This window comes from Carcharhinus amblyrhynchos, chromosome 25 (assembly GCF_965287045.1).
Source record: "Carcharhinus amblyrhynchos chromosome 25, sCarAmb.v2.hapA, whole genome shotgun sequence".
Lineage (NCBI taxonomy): Eukaryota > Metazoa > Chordata > Chondrichthyes > Carcharhiniformes > Carcharhinidae > Carcharhinus > Carcharhinus amblyrhynchos.
The window spans coordinates 27,639,877-27,663,858 of record NC_137348.1 but is presented as its reverse complement, the minus strand read 5'-3'; the positions used below and the strand labels follow the sequence as shown (position 1 = coordinate 27,663,858).

General features: G+C 44.0%; 1 protein-coding gene across 2 annotated transcripts in view; it reads right to left on the bottom strand.

The window, feature by feature from the left end:
• The window catches only part of LOC145358227 (protein Niban 2-like), a 206,121-nt gene that overhangs the window by 57,027 nt on the left and 125,112 nt on the right, over positions 1-23,982 (bottom strand). For both annotated transcript variants that reach the window (XM_080212065.1, XM_080212066.1), the window contains exon 5: positions 22,376-22,543. In XM_080212065.1, coding sequence (XP_080068191.1) covers positions 22,376-22,543 — 168 coding nt within the window. The remainder of the gene's footprint in view (positions 1-22,375; positions 22,544-23,982) is intronic.

Below are 23,982 nucleotides of genomic sequence, written 5' to 3'. Positions count from 1 at the left end.
ACATAACAATTCAGAGCCACACACTGACAGGGCACGAAGATGGGCAGACTGCGGTTCAAGATGTGGTGGCACCATGTTGGTGACTACCTCCCAGGTTAGCACAAACTACCTCCTCCATAGGTTTTCAGTCATATTTATGATTTAACCTCCGCAGCTGGCAAACCCTTACCTCAGGGTAAAAGCTGAATGTTGTGCTCCTCTTGCCTGCTGTGCACTATGTTGCTTTTACCTCCTGGCCTGGTGCCCTCCCTCTCTCTCTGGCCTCACATTGGTCACATTCACTTTCTTCTATGGCATGCATGTGTGATGATGCCATCCCCATTCTGTCTCTGATACAAATGCACACAGTTCCCTTCCCTGGCACACACTCCGCTACCTATTAGCTGGGTGGTCAAGTGGCCAGGTGCAAAACCTTTCACCACTTCAAGACGACGAGTGATTTTTTTTGAACTTGTGGCAATCACTGCAACTTTTTTAAAGAATATCCAAGGGGATTCCTTATCTCCCCAAAGAACTTTGTAAACTTCCACCTTATCCTGAAGAGCGTAAAGCTCACTAGTTGTATTTGATTCCTCACTGATGAAAACGCACCTGACTGAAGGTAGTTTTATGGATGCAGTGCTGTGAACCACACATGCCCAAAGTGCAACCCGCCCACTCCCACCTCACTGAAAACAGTGTCAGGCTAGTGAGTGGGCCTTCTGGGATTGGGGCTCTGGCATCATGTTGACCAAAGTGGAGACCTCCTCCATCTTTACAGTTCAAGGCCCTGCTTACATACACCACAGATTCTCTCGAGAAGGCACCATGCTGCACAAGGTTCCAGCATACTCAAGTTGCAACTCAAAATACCAACTACGTGCTTAATAAGCAGAGCTCCATTCCTTCCTCTTTTACCGCAAAATCCAAACTTCACATATTTCTTCCAGTCAAAACTTCATTACCAGTCTCCAAATCTGCTATGGTTCAATTTTGCATTTTCTGCCATCAAATAATGATTTAAATACCAGGTATATGTTCCCCAGCTACTCCCTAATTCTCAGTTAGTGATATCTTTATGATACCTCCATCCCTCATTCATTCCTTACATTACTTCCTGTTCTGTAGCAGGCTAAATCACATCCAATGTCTGTCACTCGTTACCTATTCTCACTGTCGTATAGGATTGCACACACACAACTTGGTGACCGCACAAAGGTTTTCCAATCAGGTATTTTGATTTTTCAGTTCAAGGTACAAGAGGTGGCATGGTGACACGGTAATTAGTGCTGCTGTGTCTCAGTGCCACGACCTGGGTTTGATTCCCGGCTCGGGTCACCGTCTGTGTGGAATCTGCACGTTCTCCTCGTGTCTGCGTGGGTTCCTCCCCGGTGCTCCAGTTTCCTCCCAGTCTGAAAGACGCGCTGGTTAGGAGCACTGGCCATGCATAATTACAATAATGATTTAATAATTATATAATTAATGCACTGGCTAGTATAATTAAGGACCCCACGCAGCAACCAGTGCAAGAACAGCTTCTTCCTGTTGCCAGACTTTTGAATGGACCTGCCTTGCATTAAGTTGCACCCTACGACTGTAACTTATTGTTTTCTTCTCTATGAAGTGTAATGCTTTGTCTGTATAGCAGGCAAAGAAACAAAACTTTTCACCGTACACTAATACATATGACAATAATAAACCAACTAAATGAAATGATGAATTTTCCCTCAGTGTGCCCGAACAGGTGCCGGAGAGTAACGACTAGGGGATTTCCACACTAACTTCATTGCAGTGTTAATCTAAGCCTACTTGTGACACTAATAAACAAACTATTTTAGGGACCAAACAACCAATAATGAAAATTTCATGAACATCCCCTCCCATGTCTTCCAACTCATTCACTCAACTTTCATTCCAAGTTTCCTACCTCTGGTGTCTCAAACTGCTCCAGCGAAGCTTAATGCAAACTGCAGAACAGTTTTTCTTGGCAAGGAGCAGCTTTCTGATCTGGATATTCACTACAGAATCTTCTCACTCATCACATCTCTTCTGGAACAGTATTACTCATGTTGCCTCTCTTCAATGTCCTTTCTTTGTCCAAGACTGTCACTATCTCACTGAGCACTTAAATCTTCAAACCATTTTTAAAATCAATTTTTGACAAGAACACTGAATATCCTTCTTCAACACCCATCCCATCATTTCCACATGACCTTGGATTAGGCAAAAAGGATGAACTATGCACAAAGAGGCCACAGAGGACAAGAAATCTAAACGAGGAAGGCATGGGGTTGAATTAGATTATACAGGAAGATCATGTCAATAGTTCTCAACAGACATCACAGAAACCCTGATTGGGCTGAATGGCCTCCTGCATGTCAAGTGTGCACCAACTCTCTGACAGAGCATCTTACCCAGGCCCACACCCCATAACTCTATGCATTTAGCATGCCCAATCCATCTAACCTGCACATCTTTGGATCTCCAGGGGAAACGGGAGCACCCAGAGGAAACTCAAGCAGACACGGGCAGAACATGTAAACTCCACACTGACCCAAGGCTGGAATCGAACCTGGGTCCCTGACGCTGAGAGGCAGCAGTGCTAAGCACTGTGCCACCCACTTTCCATATGGAAGTTATGAAAAGGTCGAACAACTGCCTTCTAATTCAGTGCTGTTCAGCTGGAAGAGCTGTGTTTAAATGTCAGACACAATGCAGTCAGCACAAGTTACTGATAAGGAATGGATTTCCTTCAACTGGAGTGCAGGGTGTACCTTTCCCAATCGTATTCAGATTAGTGCTCTCTACTTCCACCCCATCCTGAAAAAAAATCAATTAAAAAGATGCTCAGCAGCTACGCTTGAAGGTGCACGTGCTGGAGTCCCACTCCTCCTCCTGAGGAGCGGAGAGGAAACCTGAGCATCATGGAGAAAAGAAAAATGATAGCACATAAATAGGAAAGAATTAATCATACACAGGAATTACTGGGGGGGGGGGGTGGGGGGGAGCAAAAATAAAAAAGGACAATTTACTCAAGTCAATGGTTATGAACCATTAGCCACAAGCATCAAATCATAGGAAAACAAGACATATGGAAGGAGTTATGGCAATGCATTCTCACAATGAAAGTGTGGATTAAACTACAACTCATCCTTGGTCACTCTCAGCAAGCACTTGAATGCAAAGCCATAAGACAGTGTCTGGAGTGACTCATGTCCTGTACAGTCAGACTTCTCTGAAGGACAATGGAAGCAGAGGAAATGCCATTGCAATTTTGTGAGCATGGAAATACAGACAGTCTTAGAGCTAAAGACAATAAGAGCATCCCTACTCCTTTGGGATTCTGCAATGGGAAAGGCACAAGACAATGACATCTCTGGCTTTTGCAGATGAAGTTAATACATCCTTATTACCACTGTCACTTGATAATCGACAGGCATCTGTGGCTTTCAGCTAAAGATGGTGTCGAGGAGCTCCTTGCAATGCTGCATTACCCATCAGGCAGAGACCAGATAACCTTAGTCCTTCTGGAAACCCTTGGGATAATAAGATGTAGGAGCTGAATTAGGCTATTTGGCCCATCATGCTTGCTCCGCTATTCAATCACAACTGATATTTCTCAACCCCATTCTCCCACCTTTCACCCTGTAATCTTTGATGCCCTTACCAGTCAAGAATTTTTACTTCTGTTTTTAATGCAGTGAATGACCTGGCCTCCACAGCCCTCTGTGGCAATGAATACCACAATGATTCACCACGCTCTGGCTGAAGAAATTTCTCAGCATCTCAATTCTAAAAGGTCATCCCCTTATTCTGAGGGTGTGCCCTTGGATCCAAGTCTCTCCCACTAAATGGGAACACCTTCTCCATGTCCACTCTATTCAGATCTTTCAGTATTCACTAAGTTTCAATGGGATCCCCCCTGCATCCTTCTAAACTCCACCAAGTACAGACCCAGAGTCCTCAAACACTCCTCCTATGTTAAGCTGTTCATTCCCAGGATCTTGCTCGTGAACTTTCTCTGGACCCTCTCCAAGGCTGGCATGTTCTTCCCTAGATATGGGGCCCAAAATTGCTCACAACATTCCTAATCAGGTCTGACCAGAGCCTTATAAAGCCTCAGCAGTACATCCCTGTTTTTGTATTCTAGCCCTCTCAAAACAAACGTTAACACTGGCATTGTGTCGTTCTGCTCCATATCAATGTCACAATATACGCCAATTCTATTTCTTTTTCATTTTGACTTAAATGCTCACAAATTTACAGGTTTCCCTGAAAAGCCTACACCCTCGGGTGGTACAGCAAAAATTCCAAAAACAACTTACATTTATATAGTGCCTGGGTATAATGAAATGCCCCAAGGTGCATCACATGATAAAGGTATGACACAGTCACATAAGGAAATATTCAGTCAGATGACCAAAACCAGTAAGAACAAAGAAAATTACAGCACGGGAACAGTCTCATCGGCCTTCCAGGCTTGCATCGACTACGCTGCCCATCTGAACTAAAACCCCCTACCCTTCCAGAAACGATCTCCCTCTATTCCCACCCTATTCATGTATTTGTCAAGATGCCCCTTAAAAGTCACTATCGTGTCTGCTTCTCTGCTTCCACTACCTCCCCCAGCAGAGTTCCAGGCACCCACCGCCCTCTGTAAAAGATTTGCTTCGCACCTTTGCCTTATGCCCCCTAGTAATTGATTGGTGGTGGTTGGGGGCGGTTGTTGGGGGCGGGGGGTGCGGCAGGAATAGTAATTTTTAAAAAATTGTCTTAAATGGTTTGGAGAAAGAAATCTGCCATCCTTACCTGGTCTGGCCTACATGTGACTCTAGACCCTTACAATTGTGGTTGACTCTCAACTGGCCTCTGAACAAGTCAGTTAGGGATGGACAGTAAATGCTGGCCAGCCAGTGGTGCCCATGTCCCATGAATGAAAAAAGGTAGGTGATGTATGGAGGCAAAGACATGTAGTGAGGGAAATTTTATTCATGGGATATGGGTGCTGCTAGCTGGGCCAGCACTTATTATCCATCCGAAGTTGTCCTCGATCTGAGTGCCTTGCTAGGCCATTTCAGGGGGGGGCAGTGAAGAGTCAACATCAAGAGTCTGCATACCACTGAGTAAGATTGGGAGACTTCCTTCCAGAAGGACATCAACGAACCAGATGGGTTTTTGCAACAAACGGCAATGGCTTTATGATCATTAGCCTTTTAATTCCAGATTTCTTTTCATTCAATTCAAATTGTGCTGTGGTAGGGTTTGAACCTGGGTCCCTGGAGTATTACCTTCTGGATTACTAGTCAAGCGACAATATCACTACGCCATCGCCTCCCAAGAACTCGGGGCCCCAGACAAGTGACGGCATGTCACTGATGGAGCAGCAGTCATTGGGAATGCACAAGAGGTCAGAACTAGTGGAGCGTGGATATCTTGGAAGAATGTGGAGCTGCGGGAGATTACAGGGGGGAGGGGTGAGACAATGGAGGAATTTGAAAACTAGGGCGAGAAAAAACTGAAGTCTAGATGTTGCTGGGTAGGGAGCCAACGTATGCCAGGGATCACGGGGGTGATCGGCAAACATGACTTTGTGGGTTAAGAGACAGAGAGCTTGAAGAGCTGTGTCAACAGCATCATAAAGCAAGCAGCCACCTTTGCATCACGTTGATATTTTTAGTACATCTGGAAGGATCAATTTAAATTCCATTGCAATGTTTATTGTACGTGTCAGTTCCGTCTGGAGTAGTGACCTTATTAAAAAAAGCTTTCCTTCCAGTTAAAATTGCCACCAATAAAAGACAAGAACACAATTCATTTACCAATAATAATCTAATCCAAGAGGAAATTAATTTCTTAAAAAAAGATTTTAACAGTTCAATAAACCCTCGGCAGAACACAAACTTGTGCCCAGAGTGCTGACACTTTCAGACAGCTGAAAAGCATAGAATCCAAGAAATGTGAACCCTTGACGTTCCTTTTTTTAAAAAAAACACTCACTAAAATATTCTAGGCAACTGCACTCTGAGAAGACGGGACTGAGAAAGTGCAATTGTTGAGCTCAGTCATTGAGGCCATTTAAGCCTTCTTCCTGTGTTGATTGGGGAAATCAGTACAAAATGGGCTGTTCTGCAGCAGAACATTGTAATTGCTGTTCTTCTTAAGCAACGAGCTGATCCGCAGGGAAAGGAGAGCCATGTCCAATCATTAATTGATGAGAAGATAAACTTGCAAACAACCGCCTTCAGTATTTGATAGAAAGATCTAGAATTGCATTTTCTCTTTCCCCGCCCCAGAAACACTAATCTGACAATTCGCTAAGGCAGGAATAGAGTTCAACAGGAATCTAAAGTCTTGCCCAACTGGTCATAGAATCCATACAGTACAGAGCGAGGTCATTCAGCCCATTATGTCTGCACTGACAACAATTCCACCCGAGCCCTATCCCGTTAACCCCACGTACTTACCCTGCAAATCCCCCTGACACTAAAGGGCAATTTAGTATGGCCAATCCACCGAACCCACACATCTTTGTGAAGTACCCGGAGGAAGCCCACTCAGACTTGGGGAGTGTGCAAACCCCAGTCACCCATTGCCGGAATTGAAGCCGGGTCCCTAGCACTGTAAGGCAGCAGTGTTAAACATTGTGCCACCGTGCGCCATATAGGCTATTACAGGTTTAGGTTCTTTGGTAGCATTAACTTCGCTGTCAGCCACAACTGGAGGTCACGCCTAAAGTGAGATATTCTTACTGTCCTTTCAAAATACATGGACCAAGGAGATTACCAAACCCAGTCACGGGATGGTTATTGTGTAAAGCTTCATCTCATTTCAGGCTTTCAGACTCACTTTTGCTTTCTTTCAATCTATTCTCCTGGTCTACGGCCTCCAAAAAGTCATTTGACAAAAATCAAAGTGGTATGACAAAAGAAATTAAAGTTGGACAAAGTACAAGATGGTTAAGATTTATAAACAAGTTGATCACAGCTTTCATTACAAGTGGGACTGGTTTCTTGGAATAAAGTTCTCTTTAAGCATTGACACATGAAATAACAATCCATATGTCTCAGGATATTATAAGCAGCATGAAATGGGCGGCTTGGTGGCACAGCGCCAGGGACCTGCATTCAATTCCGGCCTTGGGTCATTGCCTGTGTGGAGTCTGCACGTTCTCCCAATGTCTGCATGGGTTTCCTCCGGGTGCTCCGGTTTCCCCCCTCAGGCCAAAAGGTGTGTAGTTTAGGTTGACTGGCCGTGCTAAATTGTCCCTTGGTGTCGGGGGATTAGCAGCATGAATATGTTCACATGAGATGAGACTTTACACAATAACAGCCCTGTGACTGGGTTGGGTAAACTCCTTGATCTGTGCATTTTGAAAGGACAGTAAGAATATTTTGCTTTAGGCCTGGCCTCCAGTTGTGGCTGTCAGCGGAGTTAACACTACTAAAGAACCCAAACCTGTAATAGCCTCCGTGGCACAATGGTTAGCACTGCTGCCTCACAGTGCCAGAAGCCCGGCTTCAATTCCAGTAATGGGTGAGGTTATGGGGATAGGGCCTGGGTAGGATTGTTGGTGCAGGCTCGATGGGCCTCCTTCTGCACTGTGGGGATTCTATGATTCGACATGGCTAAATTCAACATCAACAGCTGGAAGGTGGAAGCAGACTGTACAGCTCTTTTCACCCAGACATTGGGCTGAATGACCTCCTCCTGTGCTGTAAATCTTCCCATCTTTCTAAGTCCCTCAACTAAGATTTTAAAATGGAAGCAGCCAGTGTTCATTGGGTTTCCCCATTAAAATAGATTCAAAGTCCAAAAGACACGTTAGTTAGATCTATTGGCCGTGCTAAATTTTCCCTCAGTGTAGCCGAACAGGCACCAGTTTGTGGCCATTAGGGGATTTTCACAGCAGCTTCATGCAGTGTTAACGTAAGCCTGCTTATATCGATGGTTGAGGACTCAGTCTGTACTCGTTGGAGTTTAGAAGGATGGGGGGGAGGGGGGGCAGATCTTATTGAAACTTACAGGATACTGCGAGGCCTGGATAGTGGACGTGGAGAGGATGTTTCAACTAGTAGGAAAAATTAGAACCAGAGGACAACCTCAGGCTGAAGGGGCGATTTTTTAAAACAGAGATGGAGGAGGAATTTCTTCAACTAGAGAATGGTGAATCTGTGAAACTCTTTGCCGCAGAAGGCTGTGGAGGCCAGTTTATTGAGTGTATTTAGGACAGAGTTAGATAAATTCTTGATTAATAAGGGGATCAGTGGTTATGGGGAAAAGGTAGGAGAACGCGGATGAGAAAAAATATCAGCCATGATTGAATGGCGGAACAAACTTGATGGACTGAGTGACCTAATGCTGCTTCTATGTGTCTTATGGTCTTATACTTATGACACTAATAAATAAACTAAGATCTGAGCAAGGTGGTCAGAACCTGGGACACTCTACCTGAAGGAGACAAGAACCCTCCCAATATTTAAGAAGCGTTTAGATGAGTACTTGAAATGCATAATTGCATACAAGGTGCTGGAAAACGGGATGAGAATAGATAGGTGCTTGATAATCGGTGCATACACGATGGGCCGAAGGGTCTCTTTTGTCGCTGTGAAGCTTCGTCGCAAAGATCTCTAAATAATGACAGTGGCAAAAACAATGGTCAATTAGTTTATGCAATTTAACTTCAATCCCAATGATTTAGTGGGTGCTCTCTTTTTCTTCATTCCACTGTTATGTTCAGGTTGTTTGCAGACAAACATTGTCTCCTGAACCACAAGCAGAAATAATGCTAAAATTTACAGTTTCTGAAGTTACCTTGCTAACTGACTCAACTGCAGAGAAAGTTTCAAATTATTTCCCATGTTTGAAAGTTAAAAATGTGCTGAAAAGTGCAAATGGGATGAATAGGCTGATATCTTCTGTCGTGCCAACTCATTAAGAAGTCTCACAACACCAGGTTAAAATCCAACAGGTTTATTTGGTAGCAATATATTTTTGGCAGCAATGTATTATTTGGTAGTGGAGTTTGTTACCAAATAAACCTGTTGAACTTTAACCTGGTGCTGTGAGACTTCTATGTTTACCCCAGTCCAACACCAGCATCTCCACATTGTGGCAACTCATAGTCAGAGCTTCCCATCCATTATTGGGCATGCCCACTGAGGAGGTTGTGATGTTAAATTCCTCTGTCTAATCTCTTCTCAGCCTTCTGTTATCCAAAGAAAACAGTTTCAACCAATTTATCTTCATAACTGAATTCCTCAGGGCAGCAGAGTGGTTAGCACTGCTGCCTCACAGCACCAGGGACCCAGGTTCGATTCCCAGCTCGGGTCACCATCTGTGTGGGGTTTGCACATTCTTGTGTCTGCACAGGTTTCCTCCGGGTGCTCCGCTTTCCTCCCACACTCCAAAGATATGCGGATTAGGTGGATTGACCATGCTAAATTGCCCCTTGGTGTCGGGGGACTAGCTAGCAACCACAAGCATGCGTTGTGGGGACGTGGACTGGGAAGGATTGTGGTCGGTGCAGACTCGATGGGTCGAATGATCTCTTTCCGCATCGTAGGATTCTCTGATTCCATGATACGTATCCCTGGAACAATTCACATGAATCACTCCAGCCCCCTCTACCAGCCTTCACATCCTTCCTAAAGTATGGGGCCAGGAACTGGACACAATCCACCAGCTCAGGTGGAACTGGTGTCTTAGAGCTGAACAGAACCTCTTGACCTTTATATTCTTGGCCCCTATTAATAAAGCTCAATACTGTATGCTTTATTATTATTTCCTCTCTCAAATTGCCCTGCCACCTTTAATGACCTTTACACATATACACCCAGGTCGTCTATTACTGCACCTTCCTCCCTTCCTTCAAATTTGTATCCTTTATTTTATAGTCTTCAATGAATCACTTCACAGTTCCCTGCACTAATCTCACCTGCCAGCCCTTCCCACCAACCTAGGTTCTTTTGAAGTTCTACACCATCCCCTGCAGTTCATAATGCTTCCACATTCTGGATCATCCATAAATGCTGTCCCGTGCACCAAGACCTAAGTCATTGCTATGTATCAGGAAGACCAAAAGGTGCTAACTCCCTAGGAAATTTCATCACAAACCTTCCTCCAGTCCATAAAACATCCATTACCAACCACTGTTTCCTGTCACTCAACCAGTTTCATATCTACTGTCCTTTCATTCCATGAGCACATGTACCTTTTTAAAAGGACTTGGTGCAAACATCCAAGAGCAGTTTCTGATCATTAAGACCACCCATTTCCAACTCTGACACTACCTCTGTCTCAGTTCATCCTGCTGCTGAAACATTTGCCCATGCCTTTGTTACTTTTGCATTTAATGGCTGAAATTCTACCAACTCACCCACCCGGGATCAGAGTGGGCAAGGTTCCCAGAACAGAAATCTCCATCGGCCTCAGGAAGGGCTTTATGATCTCGCCTGAGCAAGGCCATAAAATCCTGCCCAATTATTCCAACACACTCCTGGCCAGCCTCCCAAGCTCTAACCTCTCATCATCCAAAACTCTGCTGCCCATGTCCAAACTTGCACCGAGTCCTTTTACCCATCACACTTGTATTTGCTGACCTATGCAAACTCTTGGTTAAGCAACATCTAGATTTTAAAACTCTTTCTGGTTTGCAAATTCTCCATGGCCTCACTCCCCCTCATTTCTAATCTCTTCAAGCCCCACAAACACCCTTCATACCCAGAACCCTCTAATTCTGGCCTACAGGGCTTCCCGATGTTGACAGGCCCAAGGGGGGCAGTGCCTATGAATGCTCCAGCGTTTCCCCACCCCGCCCCCCAACCTCTGCTTCCCTACCTCTTTCTGCCTTTAAAAAATGCTCCTTAAACCCTAGCCCTTTGACCCAAGCTTTTGTTCACCTGCTATCTTCCCATGGCTTGGTACCAAGTTTTGACTTCAAATACTACGAAATGTATTGGAGTGTATTGAAGTACTGCACAAATGCAAAGGTATTGCCAAGACAAACATAGTTGTGCACATTGTACCATGGCGGAATACCCCTTTCAAGCTCAAGTCTCTCATATGGTTCGCAAGCTTCAATGTTGTTGTAACTTAATCCTCAAGATGGCCAACTGTTTCTTGAAAGCAGCCGCTTAACAAAAAACACTAAGTGCATCTTGCACAAGTTTTAATCATGTGCAAAAGCACCAGAAGATGATGAGTGCTTTTGTCTGAAAATGTTCCGTCTGAACCAGTTACTAATGCTCTTCACCCCGCATAGACTACATAAGATGTTTGTTTGGAAACTCTTCAATATAATTGCAACCTAGTACCCAGCCTTCTGCTTTAACTTAATCTCACTGCGTCACGTAAATAATTGAGGTACATAAAGCATGGCTTGTTTATTGACACTGGCAAGAGATGATCATCATGTACCTGCACCTTGTTGTCTGCATTAATTATCCACAATTAGTTCACAGTACAAGGGCAGTGATAAACATGCTGTCCTGCACTCTTATGCTGCGCCATTCAGAATGGGACATTTCACTCTACGTACAGGTCTCCACCCTCCCTTAAATTGCAGGGTATCCGGTAACATCTGCCTAGTTCCAGCTGTGCTGCTGCCTGTGGTTTTATGCTGCAGCTGGCTCCAATTTCACTGCTACAGCTCCGCTAGGACGTCAGTGCTAGACGTGGCTTCCCTGCATTTATACTGCCTCTCAGCCGGGAGTCCTTTGCAGAAGATTTTTGTTGCAGGGGACAGATGGCGGAGAGGGGGATTTTTGCTTCCTCTCTCCAGAATCCCTCGTGTTGTTTGCCGGAAAAATGCCAGCAAGAGGTCAAAAAGCCTGCAACTTTATTGTAGCAAAGTTACATGTTAAACGTTGTAAAAGTATCGAAAAAAAGAGAGTAGCCCAGCCAAAAACCAGCAGGAAAGCTAGCTGCGGGATAGAGAGCCCAAGCCTGGAATATGAAACAAACATCAATTACATTGGACAACAGCAGCTCAGCAAGACAGCAGCTTAGACCTCCCCCCCCCGCCAGGCTAGATATACTGCATTACCTCCCAAGTGGCAACCAAAACACTGAGGACCAATGTACACTTCCCTTCACATTTGTTTACTGGAAGTCTAGCTATACCTCAGATTAAAATAACTGAGGAAGCACACCAAGGTCAGAAATTACTTCGGATACTGGAATCGGAAGCAAAAATAAAACAGAAAATGCTGGGAAGTCTCAGCAGGCCTGACAGTATTGGTGGAGAGAGAGAATATAGAGCCAACCATAAGAATCTGGATGTCCCTTTGTCAGAGTATACTAGGTCATCGGTTCCATCAAGGATATTCATTCCAATTCACTCTTAGCATGGCCGTAAGTGCGAGCATGATGGGAGATGATCGAGTAAATTTGCCCAAAGATTTTTTTAAAATTTATTCATGGGATGTGGGTGTTGCTGGCTGAATCATCATTTAGTGCCCATCACAGAGGACGTTAAAGAGTCAACCGTATTGCAGTGGCTCTGGTCACATGCAGGCCAGACCAGGTAAGGATGGCAGATTTTCTTCCCTAAGGTAAACCAGATGGCAATGGATTCATGACCATCACGGAATTTAGTTCCAGATTATTCTATTGAATTCACATTTCACATCTTCCGTGGTGGAATTCAAACCCAGGTTAGCGGGGCAGGCTCAAGGGGCTAGATGGCTTACTCCTGCTCCTATTTCTTGTGTCCCCAGAGCATTACGCTGGTTCACTAGCCCAGCAACAATACCACCACCTCTCCTATTTTAATAAATGTAACTGGTACATTTTCCTCAATAGACCTTGATCCCTCTAGCTTTACAATGACTTTTGTATCTAACTCTAAGGTAATACAATGGGCAGGGCCAGTGTACAATCTATACGTCCCAGAGTTGCTCTGGTGCAGTTTTTCCAATAGGATATTCACACTTGGTGCCACAAGAAACAAATGGGAGAAAAATTAAAATGAATCATGCTACTTGCATGCATGAACTGTGGTGAAGAGATTGTTTTGTCAGCAGTTGAGACACTGCTCATTCCTCGCCATACAACTATGATGTGTGTCGTGACCCTTTGAAGAGCCTTGTTGCCATTGACCGGAACATTTCCTCCAACTAATTAGTTCCAATTTATTCTACCTAGTTTATTGAACAAAAAAAAAAGCCAAAGGCTCACATCATAAGTCTTCCCATTCCCAACTTAATTAAGTTACTCCTACGTGGGTGAGGCTGGTTAAGGCTGGCCATGCAAGACTTTTTTTCCTCTGCTTTTTTTGGCATATAAACTGGAATGCAGGAAATCATTAGGCAAAATCAGCAGGAAAAAGATGACATTCAACAGAAGGCCAGCCAGTTTGGGGATTATGGATCTTTTAACATTCAAATGTCTGATGGAAAGGCACGACCCGCAGCCAGCTGAACTAGAAATGTACACACGTGGCACACAATGAGGAAATGTTCCATTTCATTACCAGTTGGAAAACAGGAGTTTCATGGTGCTCCAAAGGAATCGGTGTTGGGGCTTCAACTATCCTCCGTATTGGAGATGGGATCAAAAGCCCTCTAACTAGAGACAAAGACAATGACCAGCAGTGTAGACAACAGCACAAAGTTAAAGAAACGTTCATAGATTAAGATAATGGGAAAAGGGTGACAAACAGGTTTTAATGCAGGCAATTGAGGTCATTCACTTTGAACCTAAACAGCACTCAGTATTTTCCAAATGATCAACAGCCAGAAACAGTGGTGGTCTTGGGAGGCCAATAAAATCAAAATTTTGATTTGTCTGAACAGATACAGCAAGTAATCAACCGGGTTAATGGGGAAGTTGGTCTTCATGTCTTGAGGGCGAGAATATAAAGGGGGTAGAAATGCTGCTGCAACTATAGAAAGGCCTGGTCAGATCACAGCTGGAATACAGTGATAGAACACACACTTTTAAAGGTGTCTTGACAAATACGTGGACAGGACGTGAATAGAGGGATTATGGTCCCTGGAATGGCAAGGGATTCTAGCTCAGTTGGGCAGCATGGTCAGTGCAGGCTTGGAGGGCTGAAGGACCTGTTCCTGTGCTGTAATTTTCTTTGTTCTTTGTTAACAGTACCGCACAGGAGCAAGCCTTTTGGTCCACGATGTCGTGCCAAGCATGACACCAAATTAAACTAATCCCTCAGGCCTGCCCTTGGCCCATATCCCTCAATACCTTGCACATTCATGTGCTTATTCATGTGCTAAAACCCCCTTTAACCCCACTCCCCTCCCATATCTGCCTGCACCATCACGGCAGTGCATTCTAGACACCTACCACTCTAAACAAACTTGCCACTCACATCTCCTTTAAACTTTCATCTCTCACCTTAACTGCATGCCCTATCCTGGCCTTCACACTTTTGGAAGGATACACTGACCTTGGAGGGAGAGCGACATTGACTTAAAGAATGATTCCTGGACAGCAAGGATTAAAATGAAAGTGGGATAACTTGACGTGTTTAGAAGGTTATGGAGTGATTCAAACTTTAAAAGCTTTGAAAGGGAATGGATACAGTCAATGGTGGGAAACACTCTCTGCGGTTGGGCAGGGCTGGGACTAAATCTAAAAAAACAGAACAAATCTTTCAGGAGTGAAATTAGAAAACACCAACACACTAAAGTGGCTAGAAACAGCAATTGATGCTGGATGAATTGTTAATTTTTACAACTGAGATTAACAGGATTTTGTTAACTAAAAAGGCATTAAAGGGATGAGAACAAAGGCAAGAATACGTTCAGCTATGATCGCACAGAATGGCAGAACAGGCTGGAGGTGAATGATTTACTCCTGTTCCTGGGTTTTTAAATTTCTAGAAGAAAAGAGCGTTCATCATAACTAGAACTAGATCTGAAACCAGAAAGAGTGCAGAAAAGATTTACTTGGATGCCACCAGGACTTGATGGTTTGAGTTATAAGGAGGCTGGATAGACCGGGACTTTTTTTCCTTGGAGCATCAGAGGCTTAGGGATGATCTTATAGAGGTCTATAAAATAATGAGAGGCATAGCTCAGCTAGATAGTCAACATCTTTTCCCAAAGGTAGGGGAGTCTAAAGCTAGTGGGCATAAGTTTACAGTGAGAGGGAAGAGATGCAAAAGGTTTTAGAGGGGCAATTTTTTCACTTAGATGGTGATGAGTGTCTGGAACGAGCTGCCAGAGGTACTAGTGGAGACAGACGCAATTTTGTCTTTTGAAAAAGCTTTTAGAAGTTACATGGGCAAGATGGGTATAGAGGGATATGGGCCAAACATGGGCAATTGGGACTAACTTAATGGTTAAAAACTGGGTGACATGGACTGAAGGGCCTACTTCCATGCTGTAAACCTCTATTAATCTATGAATAACAGCATCCCTTCATCCTGTAAGGAATTTTTCTTGGTGCGATTGAGTTACCTGCTGCAAACGATCATTATTAGCATTCGAATGTTTAACCGGAGACATTTGAGCCACAAATTGACCAGGTCATGCTGGATTGCTGCAAAGAATTTGGAGTGAAGGAAAAAAATTAAAATTGCAGGAAATGTTTAAATCATGAGAATAATGCCACAAAGGAGGGGGGGCCTGCTGAAAGAACTCACTCCCAGGGATAGTGGTGCAGCTGGGGCAGGGAATGGCATAGAGCAAACACACTCCCTGGGGGATGGGCTGAGTGGAACCCATTCCCTTGGGCTGGGCAATCTCCCTTACTGACTTCCATCACCTGCTCAAAACGTGCAACACAATTTCAAAAAACGAAATAAAATTACCCTCACAAATTCAGGATAAAAATCAAAAGGCGGCTCCAACCTTCTGAATTTCCACATCTACAGAAAAATTTAGTTCTTAACTTTCTTGCCGTTTAACATTCTGCCTATTTAAAATTAACAGGGAGCACAACTAATGCTATTTGTGGATTTCTCATTGGTGGTGTATAAATGAGCAGCTAAATCTCACACCGGTGAAGCTCCATTCAGTCCGTCTGCACAGATGATTATGCTTCTGATCAAAGCAGCGAATAACAAATAAATAGACCAATGGCCAATATCAGCCCCGTGGTGTAAAACTGTTATCCTAGGTGGAATATTATGGTGGTCAGGGGGTGGGGGACAAAAAAAATTCACAGCAACCCATTCCACACCCATAAAGCGCTGCGGGGCTAACAATTGAGGGTAAAGTGGGACTTCTGCCCCTCTTTGGGCTGAAAGCCCCACCCTCTGGAGCTGCTGGCTAATTTGATTGGCCAGTCCCCTCAGCGCCAGGAAGATACAGTAAGAAGTCTCTCAAAACCAGGTTAAGGTCCAACAGGAGACTTCTTACTGTGTTTCCCCCAGTCCAACGCTGGCATCCCCACACTGTGCCAGCTGCCAGGTCTGCAGAAAGGCGAAGAAATTCAAGGCCCACTGATCCCTGAAGCAGCAAAAAGTCCCAGGCCTTGGGCACAAAGGGTTTAGTTTGGTTACGTAGAAGGGCTGGGGGGTGGGGCGTTCAACTCAAGGGAAAACATCCCACAAAGATATTCTTCATCCTTTTAAACAATGAGCCCCCATTCTTTGGGCTGGAGTTTAAATTGGGCTTCCTGCTCCTGCCTTGCTGCCCATGCCGAACGCTTTACAGTGTGAGCACGGCATCAAGGTCAGTTGGCTTGACAAGTCTAATTAACCCATAGTTATTCATTTAACTATAGCAGATTGGCTGCCGATTTGACCCCCCTCTCCCCTCCTCATGGGGATGGGTGGCAGAATGGGCACCAATCCCATTTTCCATGCTGCTCCCCTACGGGAAACACACCCACTGGTGGCACATGATATTCAGCCCGCTACTTCTACATAAACTGACCTGGGGAACCTGGCTTGCCTCTGTCAAACAAGTCGCAAGATGCCAGAATCAAAGATCAAGTGTCAATATTCAGAATGGCCAGGATTTTGTGCTTGTAACAACTGCAAAAACAGTCAGCACTTGCCATCATAACTCAGTGAAACTGTCAGCAGCATAGTGGTTCGCACTGCTGCCTCAGCGCCAGGGAGCCAGGTTCAATTCTGGTCTTGAGTGACTGTGTGGGGTTTGCACATTCTCCCCACATCCGCATGGGTTTCTTCTGGGTGCTCTGGCTTGCTCACACATCCAAAAGATGTGTGGGTTAGGTGGATTGGCCACGCTAAATTGCTCCTTAGTGCCCAAAGATGTTGGGGGTGGGGGGGGCAAGGAATTGGCAGAATAAATGTGTGGGGTTACAGTATAGGGCAAAGATGTCCTGTCAGAGTCAGTGCAGACTTGATGGGCTGAATGGCTTGTAGGGATTCTATGATCTGCACATGCATAGTTAAATGTGGAAATCCAAACATAACTTTCTGCCTCTGTACTGAAGTTCTCACAGATGGAATCACTGAACTGATGTGAAATTTCACTTGTTATACAACTATTCTTGCTGGGAAAAGGCCCTCGATAAAAATGTTCAACAGAGCGCAGCTTTACACAGTGCAACAAGTCACATTTCCCACAGAATTCTCTCCCTGGCCCTGAAAAACTCCCATCTCATGATGGATTTTTAAAAATATATCTTTTATTCAAATTTTATGATTCTCTCTTAATCCCAAGTGTATGGTCCAGTTTATTCTTTGTTCAGTAAGAATTTTTCAATGTTGTTAACTCCTTAGCTTGCTGACTGCTGGTGCCAGAGTGAGTTCAACACCAGGGAAAGTGAGACCCGTTATGGAGCTTGAGGGATCTGTTTGGTCAGCACCATCACTTTGCCACTGAACACAAAATCCTGCCATTGCTTTGGAGCGTTGCATGGCTGAGAATAGAGGGTTGGGGCAAGTTAGCACACAATTCTTTTAGCGCTGCTTCACATGCATTCTACCTCACGGGAGGGAAGGTTTCCTCATCTTGTTGCTCCACCTAATGTTTAAAAGGTGGATTTTACCCCTGCTCACAGCATTAACACAAGGGGCCACAACCTACATGAAGGTCGAGCGAAATAAAAAGGCACAAATAAGCATTGTGATTAAAAAGTGTTGCAAAGAGTGTCCATCCAAGTTTGGGAGGGGTTCATAGAATCTCTACAGTTCAAAAGGTGGCCATTCAGCCCATTGAGTCTGCACCATCCACAATCCCACCCAGGCCCTAGTCCCATAACATATTTACTCTGTTAATCCTCCTGACATTAAAGGGCAATTTAGCATGGCCAATCAACCTAACCTGCACATCTTTGGACTGTGGAAGGAAATCAGAGCACCTGGAGGAAACCCACACAGACACAGGGAGAATGTGCAAACTTCACACAGACAGTGACCCAAGGCCAGAATTGACCACGGGTATCTGACACTGAGGTAGCAGTGCTAACCACTGTGCCACCTGTACTGATGTAAAAGCTGCAGGAGTTTTGGCTTAATAGTGGCACCACAAGCCAAACTTCCAAACCTCTCCAATAAAAAGCAAAACACTGCAAATGCTAGAAATTGGAAATAAAAACAAAAAACGCTTTGAAAGAGCATCATACAGGCATGAAACGTTCACTCTACTTCTCCCTCCACAGATGCTGCCAGACTTGCTGAGCATTCCAAGCATTTTCTGTTCTCGTTCCAAAACTCTCCCCTTTGCCGACCCTGGTATCGTTCACACAAGAGGCTAACATTTGAGACAGGGTTAAGATTCCTAGCTTAAAGAACAAACCTGAGCACTCAAAGATTTCTGCCTTTCTCCACTTAGTTTATGTATCTTGAATTTTCCTGCTGTGCAATCTGTTAAGCAAAATTGCTCCAGCATCCTTCAACTGAAACATGCACTTGTTTGGCTTTCAAATTACAAATGTTTGTAAGAGAACCAGAGATTTAACAAAAGCAGGAACCAAATTGTTTTTCTAGGTACAGATCCAAATCAGTCACCAAACCACAAATCCTAATCCTCTCTGGCAAGTGACCGATTGTTTAAAAGCACAATGTTCAATGTCACACATTTAAAACTGCTATGTTCCTGGCACTGTCCTGAATCAATCCACAACAGCAGCAGTCCCACAGGCAATTCATCAAAATGACAAATCATTGTTAGTTAGGTTCGAAAACAAAAAAAAATTGAAGAAATTAAGAAGCCAGCAAAGTGAAATCAAAGATTCAATATAATTAACATTGCATGTATGGAAATTAAATTGTACCTGCAGCTATGGCCAAATATTTAATACACTTTGTTCTGCAAGATTAAGAATGCTCACTTCAAATAAAGCCATGTGGAGTTGCAGGTGTTAGACTGGGGAAGGCACAGTAAGTAGTCTCAACACCAGGTTTATTTGGACCCCCCCCCTTCATTGGGTAAGTGAACCTGATGAAGGGGCAGCACTCTGAAAGCTTGTGCTACCAAATAAACCTGTTGGACTTCAACCTGGTGTTGAGAGACTACTTACTGTGCAAATAAAGCACTGTGGGGTTGCTGGGGCTTGTGAAACTACAAATGCTGGTGTGGATACTAGTACTACTAGTACTACTAGTACATCAGCGAGAATGGAAATAAAACTTAAGGTCTTCAGTGAGGCCAGAGCTTGTATATTCAGGATAAACAGCTAATCTAAACCTTGCATCAGGTTTACAAACACTGTGTTCCCAGCCTTGGCTGCAGGATGGAAAAAAAAGCTTTTCGATAACAAAATTCTAAAGAGCAAGATACAGTGAACAGTAACAACTAGATTGTCCGTACAAATCAGCAGGACACCTTGCAGTGCATTGCACTGAATGTGTCTCTTCCTTGCTAGCAAGTAATTAAAGCTTGCAAGTTTGAATACTCAGTGCCTAGTGTTGTTTGTACCCAAGTATTCGACACATGAACTAATGTATTTTACAGGTTTGCATCAATAGATATATCTGCTTCTTCCAGTGAAGCCACACAGGTCTGTCATTTACCCGAGACAAATTACAGCAACCTGCCCGATGGACAAGTCTCATACGAAGAGTCTGAATCCATAATCACTGCCACGAGCAGTAATCAATGCACCTTAAGTGTGAATAAGTGATCGTTTATCATCCTTCTACACAGAGCAAATATGGTCAGATTCACTGACAGACTCCAGAGATCAGGTCTTGGAATTGATGCTGTTGCAATTCATTTAACCTTGAACCAGAGTCAGGGACATTGCAATACTCTTCAAGAGGCAGCCACAGCTCACCTCTTCAAATTTTATTCATGGAAAAAGGTGCAGCGAAAGAGTCTGTAATTTCCTCACAAAAACAGCAAAAAAATGCAATATCCAAGGAAGAAGCAAACTTCAGTTTCTCATCCACCCATTTCTTCCCACCAAAATCAACAATGTCATTTTTCAATTTAATGTGATTTCTCATCAGTTAATTCACTGACCAGTGGAACACCAGGGTGTCATATTAACCTTTCTTCTTTCCAGTGCCAAGGTTATCCACAGGTATCTCAAACATTGCCTACATCTACGCCATCCCTGCACATCAGTCGGTGAAGCCTTCATCCAGATCTCCGAATGGATTGCTTTCCTGCAGCCTCCCTTCCTTTATAAGCATCAGTTCAGCTAAAAAAACTCTGCTGGCTCAAATCCCCCATGACAAAAGCCCCACTCACCTCTTGCTACTGAACTCACTCGGCCAACTCTGACCGTTTGAACATTTCCCCTCCTGTCCCACTGTTGGTGGGCCACGCAGTCAACCATTTGGACCCCAGATTCTAGAATTCCCCAGTGTGCTACAATTCTCCACATTCCATTCCTCCTTTAATGACCCTCAAATTCCACCTCTCATTAAACGTCTAGTCAGTCCTTCATCAATGGTCAATAACTCTTCGGGGGGGGGGGCGGGGGGGGCGGGGGTGCAGTTAAAGCATGGGAAGGACAGTGGAATGTTGTTATTAGCCCAAATCTCATTTAGGATTCGCTGGCAGGAGTTTTGTAATTTTTAAGATCAAATAGTCCAAGGAATGAAAATGGTTTAAATGGACTGTGTCCATTGTTGTATACTTTTACATTTGAAAAGCTTTATTTTTCATATGCTTGCCGAATTATTGCAAGGAGATGCATTTACTATAGAGCTTGGATAAATTCATATTGCAATTCTGACTAATGGTTGAAAATTAATAAACATTTATCTGAAATAGAAAAATTGGCCCAAATGGTTTGGAGAAACTGCTCAGGTAAAAATGACAGCGAGAAATCTTTTTCCTCCCTCATCGCTGGTCAGCCACAGGGAACTCCCAACCCTAAAATGCAACACTACAAATCGTGCAGTGCTTAAACATTTAAGTAAATGTTACACAAGTTTGCGCCTTGCTCAATGACTTGCATCAATGCCACTCAAAATGCAGCAATTCATTTACAGCCTTAATCAGTGTTGATTCCTATCACAAAGAGAAAGTGAATATTTTAATTAAGTGCTGCATCCCACATAGATAGTTCTTCAAGACCTTTACTGCAGTAACAAAACTATTATTGTTGTCATTTTAGCAAGTACCCCTTGACAGAGGGCACACATCTGAGCTGCAAAATACAGCAAACACATCAGCTAAATGTTGCAGAAAGAACCATTTTTAAAAAGTGTCCAATCATTTCACGTGAACAAGGTTTGAGACAGACTGATTATATTGAGTGAACTCGGTCACGATAACGCCATTGAAAGCTCTTACCCTAACAATGCAAACTGAAGAATCTGCAAATCAATAAATAAAACCAGACATAAACCAACTTCCAAATTATTTTAGAAAGTAGACAATTTGCACTCGGCAAATACAGCAGCCTGACTTAAAGCTCACCCTGAGCAACTGCAGTCAGTTCCATGGTCAGGTAGTAAAAATAGCATCTAGCTTGCTCAAATAGTTTAATTTTATATACATTCCTAAATTTTATGATGAAGTTATATACAGGGAAAATATGTGAAACACAAACAAGAGTTAACAAATGGCAACTCCTTGTGATTGCACAGTTCCCCATAAATCCATTACTTGACACGGCATCGAACTATACAGATCATTAATGTCCAGAGTGTGACCATTGTGCGAGATAGAGAGAGACTAAAAATTCTCCTTCAGCGTACCCGAACAGGCACTGGAGTTTTGCGTCTAGGGTATCTTCACAGTAACTTCATTGCAGTGTTAATGTAAGCCTACTTGTGACTAATAAATAAACTTTACTTTTTGGTGTTTGCATAGATTACCAATTCCAGCCTTGTAGGGTTGGGCCAATAGAAATGGCCCTGGACTGAAAACAGCAAGTCAAGGTTTCCATTCTTTGTCACTATCTGTGATCCTTGCTCAAAAAAGAATGTATTCAGACATTTAAGTTTTAAATGTGCACTTGCACTTCCAAGTGTAATTTAATATCATTCCCCCACCTTCAAGAGCAGATAAAAGTAGCGATTACTTTTTAAAAATGAAGTGCAGAGCGATCTTACCATTGTTACAATGGCGCACACAATCCTGAAACACAGCGTGCCACTTCTGCTGCTCTTTCTCCGATATAACACAGAAGTAGTAATGATGTTCATATGGGTGCCATAAGATGGTGCGAAACTCAGTTGGCCACTTCAGAAACGGGTTGCTGCTGGCTTTTCCTTTGATTCCTGGTCCAAAAGAAAAGAAAAAAAATGTGCCATTTACTGCAGTTATATTTTATTCAGCCACAAACTTTTAGGAGATGCCTTCTCTTAATGTTAACTTCATGACCATATTCTTGGGTTTTCACAACACATTTTACACCTTTATGGTGAAAGCACAGCCAAGTGACCTAACTTTGAAATGATCATTAGCGGCTGCACAGGAATATTTGGGCATCAACTCATTGCAATCTTCCTTCTTGTAGGAAAAGCAACTTTAATTGAACTGCCTAATGGTGAGAACAGAGCTGTAGATGGTAATGGTCAAAGAATGAATGAAAGCTGAGCTTTACATAAGAACATAACATAAGAAATAGGAGGAGTAGGCCATCTAGCCCTTCAAGCCTGCCCCGCCATTTAATAAGATCATGGCTGATCTGTCGTGGCTCAGTTCCACATTCCCACCCTCTCCCCATAACCCTTAATCCCCTCTCTTATCAAAAACCCATCAACCCGCGTCTTAAAAATATTTAAGAGGCAGCCTCCACCACTTCAACAGGCGGAGAATTCCAGAGATTCACCACCCTTTGAGTGAAGAAGTTCCTCCTCAACTCCGTTCTAAACTGCCCCCCCCTTTATCTTGAGGCTGTGCCCCCTAGTCCTACTGTCCTTTCTGAGCGGGAAGAGCCTCTCCACCTCTATCCTATCCATCCCATTCATCATCTTATACGTCTCAATGAGATCTCCCCTCATTCTTCTAAACTCTAACAAGTACAAGCCTAGCGTATTCAGCCTCTCCTCATAGCTCAACCCCGGCATCAGCCTAGTAAACCTCCTCTGCGCTCCCTCCAAGGCCAAAATATCCTTGCGTAAGTACGGCGCCCAAAACTGCACACAGTACTCCAGCTGCGGTCTCACCAATGCCCTATACAGCCGCAGCAAGACCTCCCTACTTTTATATTCAATCCCCCTCGCTATGAAGGCCAGCATCCCATTAGCCTTCCTGACCACCTGCTGCACCTGCAGGCTGGGTTTTTGCGACTCATGCACAAGGACCCCGAGGTCCCTCTGCACTGTCGCCTGCTGCAGTTTTTCGCCACTTAAGTAATAGTCCTTCCTACCATTATTCCTACCAAAGTGGACCACCTCGCACTTGCCAACATTAAATTCCATTTGCCAGTTCCTGGCCCATTCGCCCAGCCTATCTAGATCCTTCTGCAGACTCTCCACACCCTCCGCGCAATTTGCCGTTCCACCAATCTTGCTGTCATCAGCAAATTTCAACACCATACACTCGGTTCCCTCCTCCAGATCATCTATATAAATGGTAAATAGCTGAGGCCCAGCACCGACCCCTGGGGCACTCCACTAGTCACCAACCGCCAATCTGAATAGCACCCATTGACCCTCACTCTCTGCCTCCTATTTGACAACCAATCCTCTATCCACGCTAACACCCTACCCCC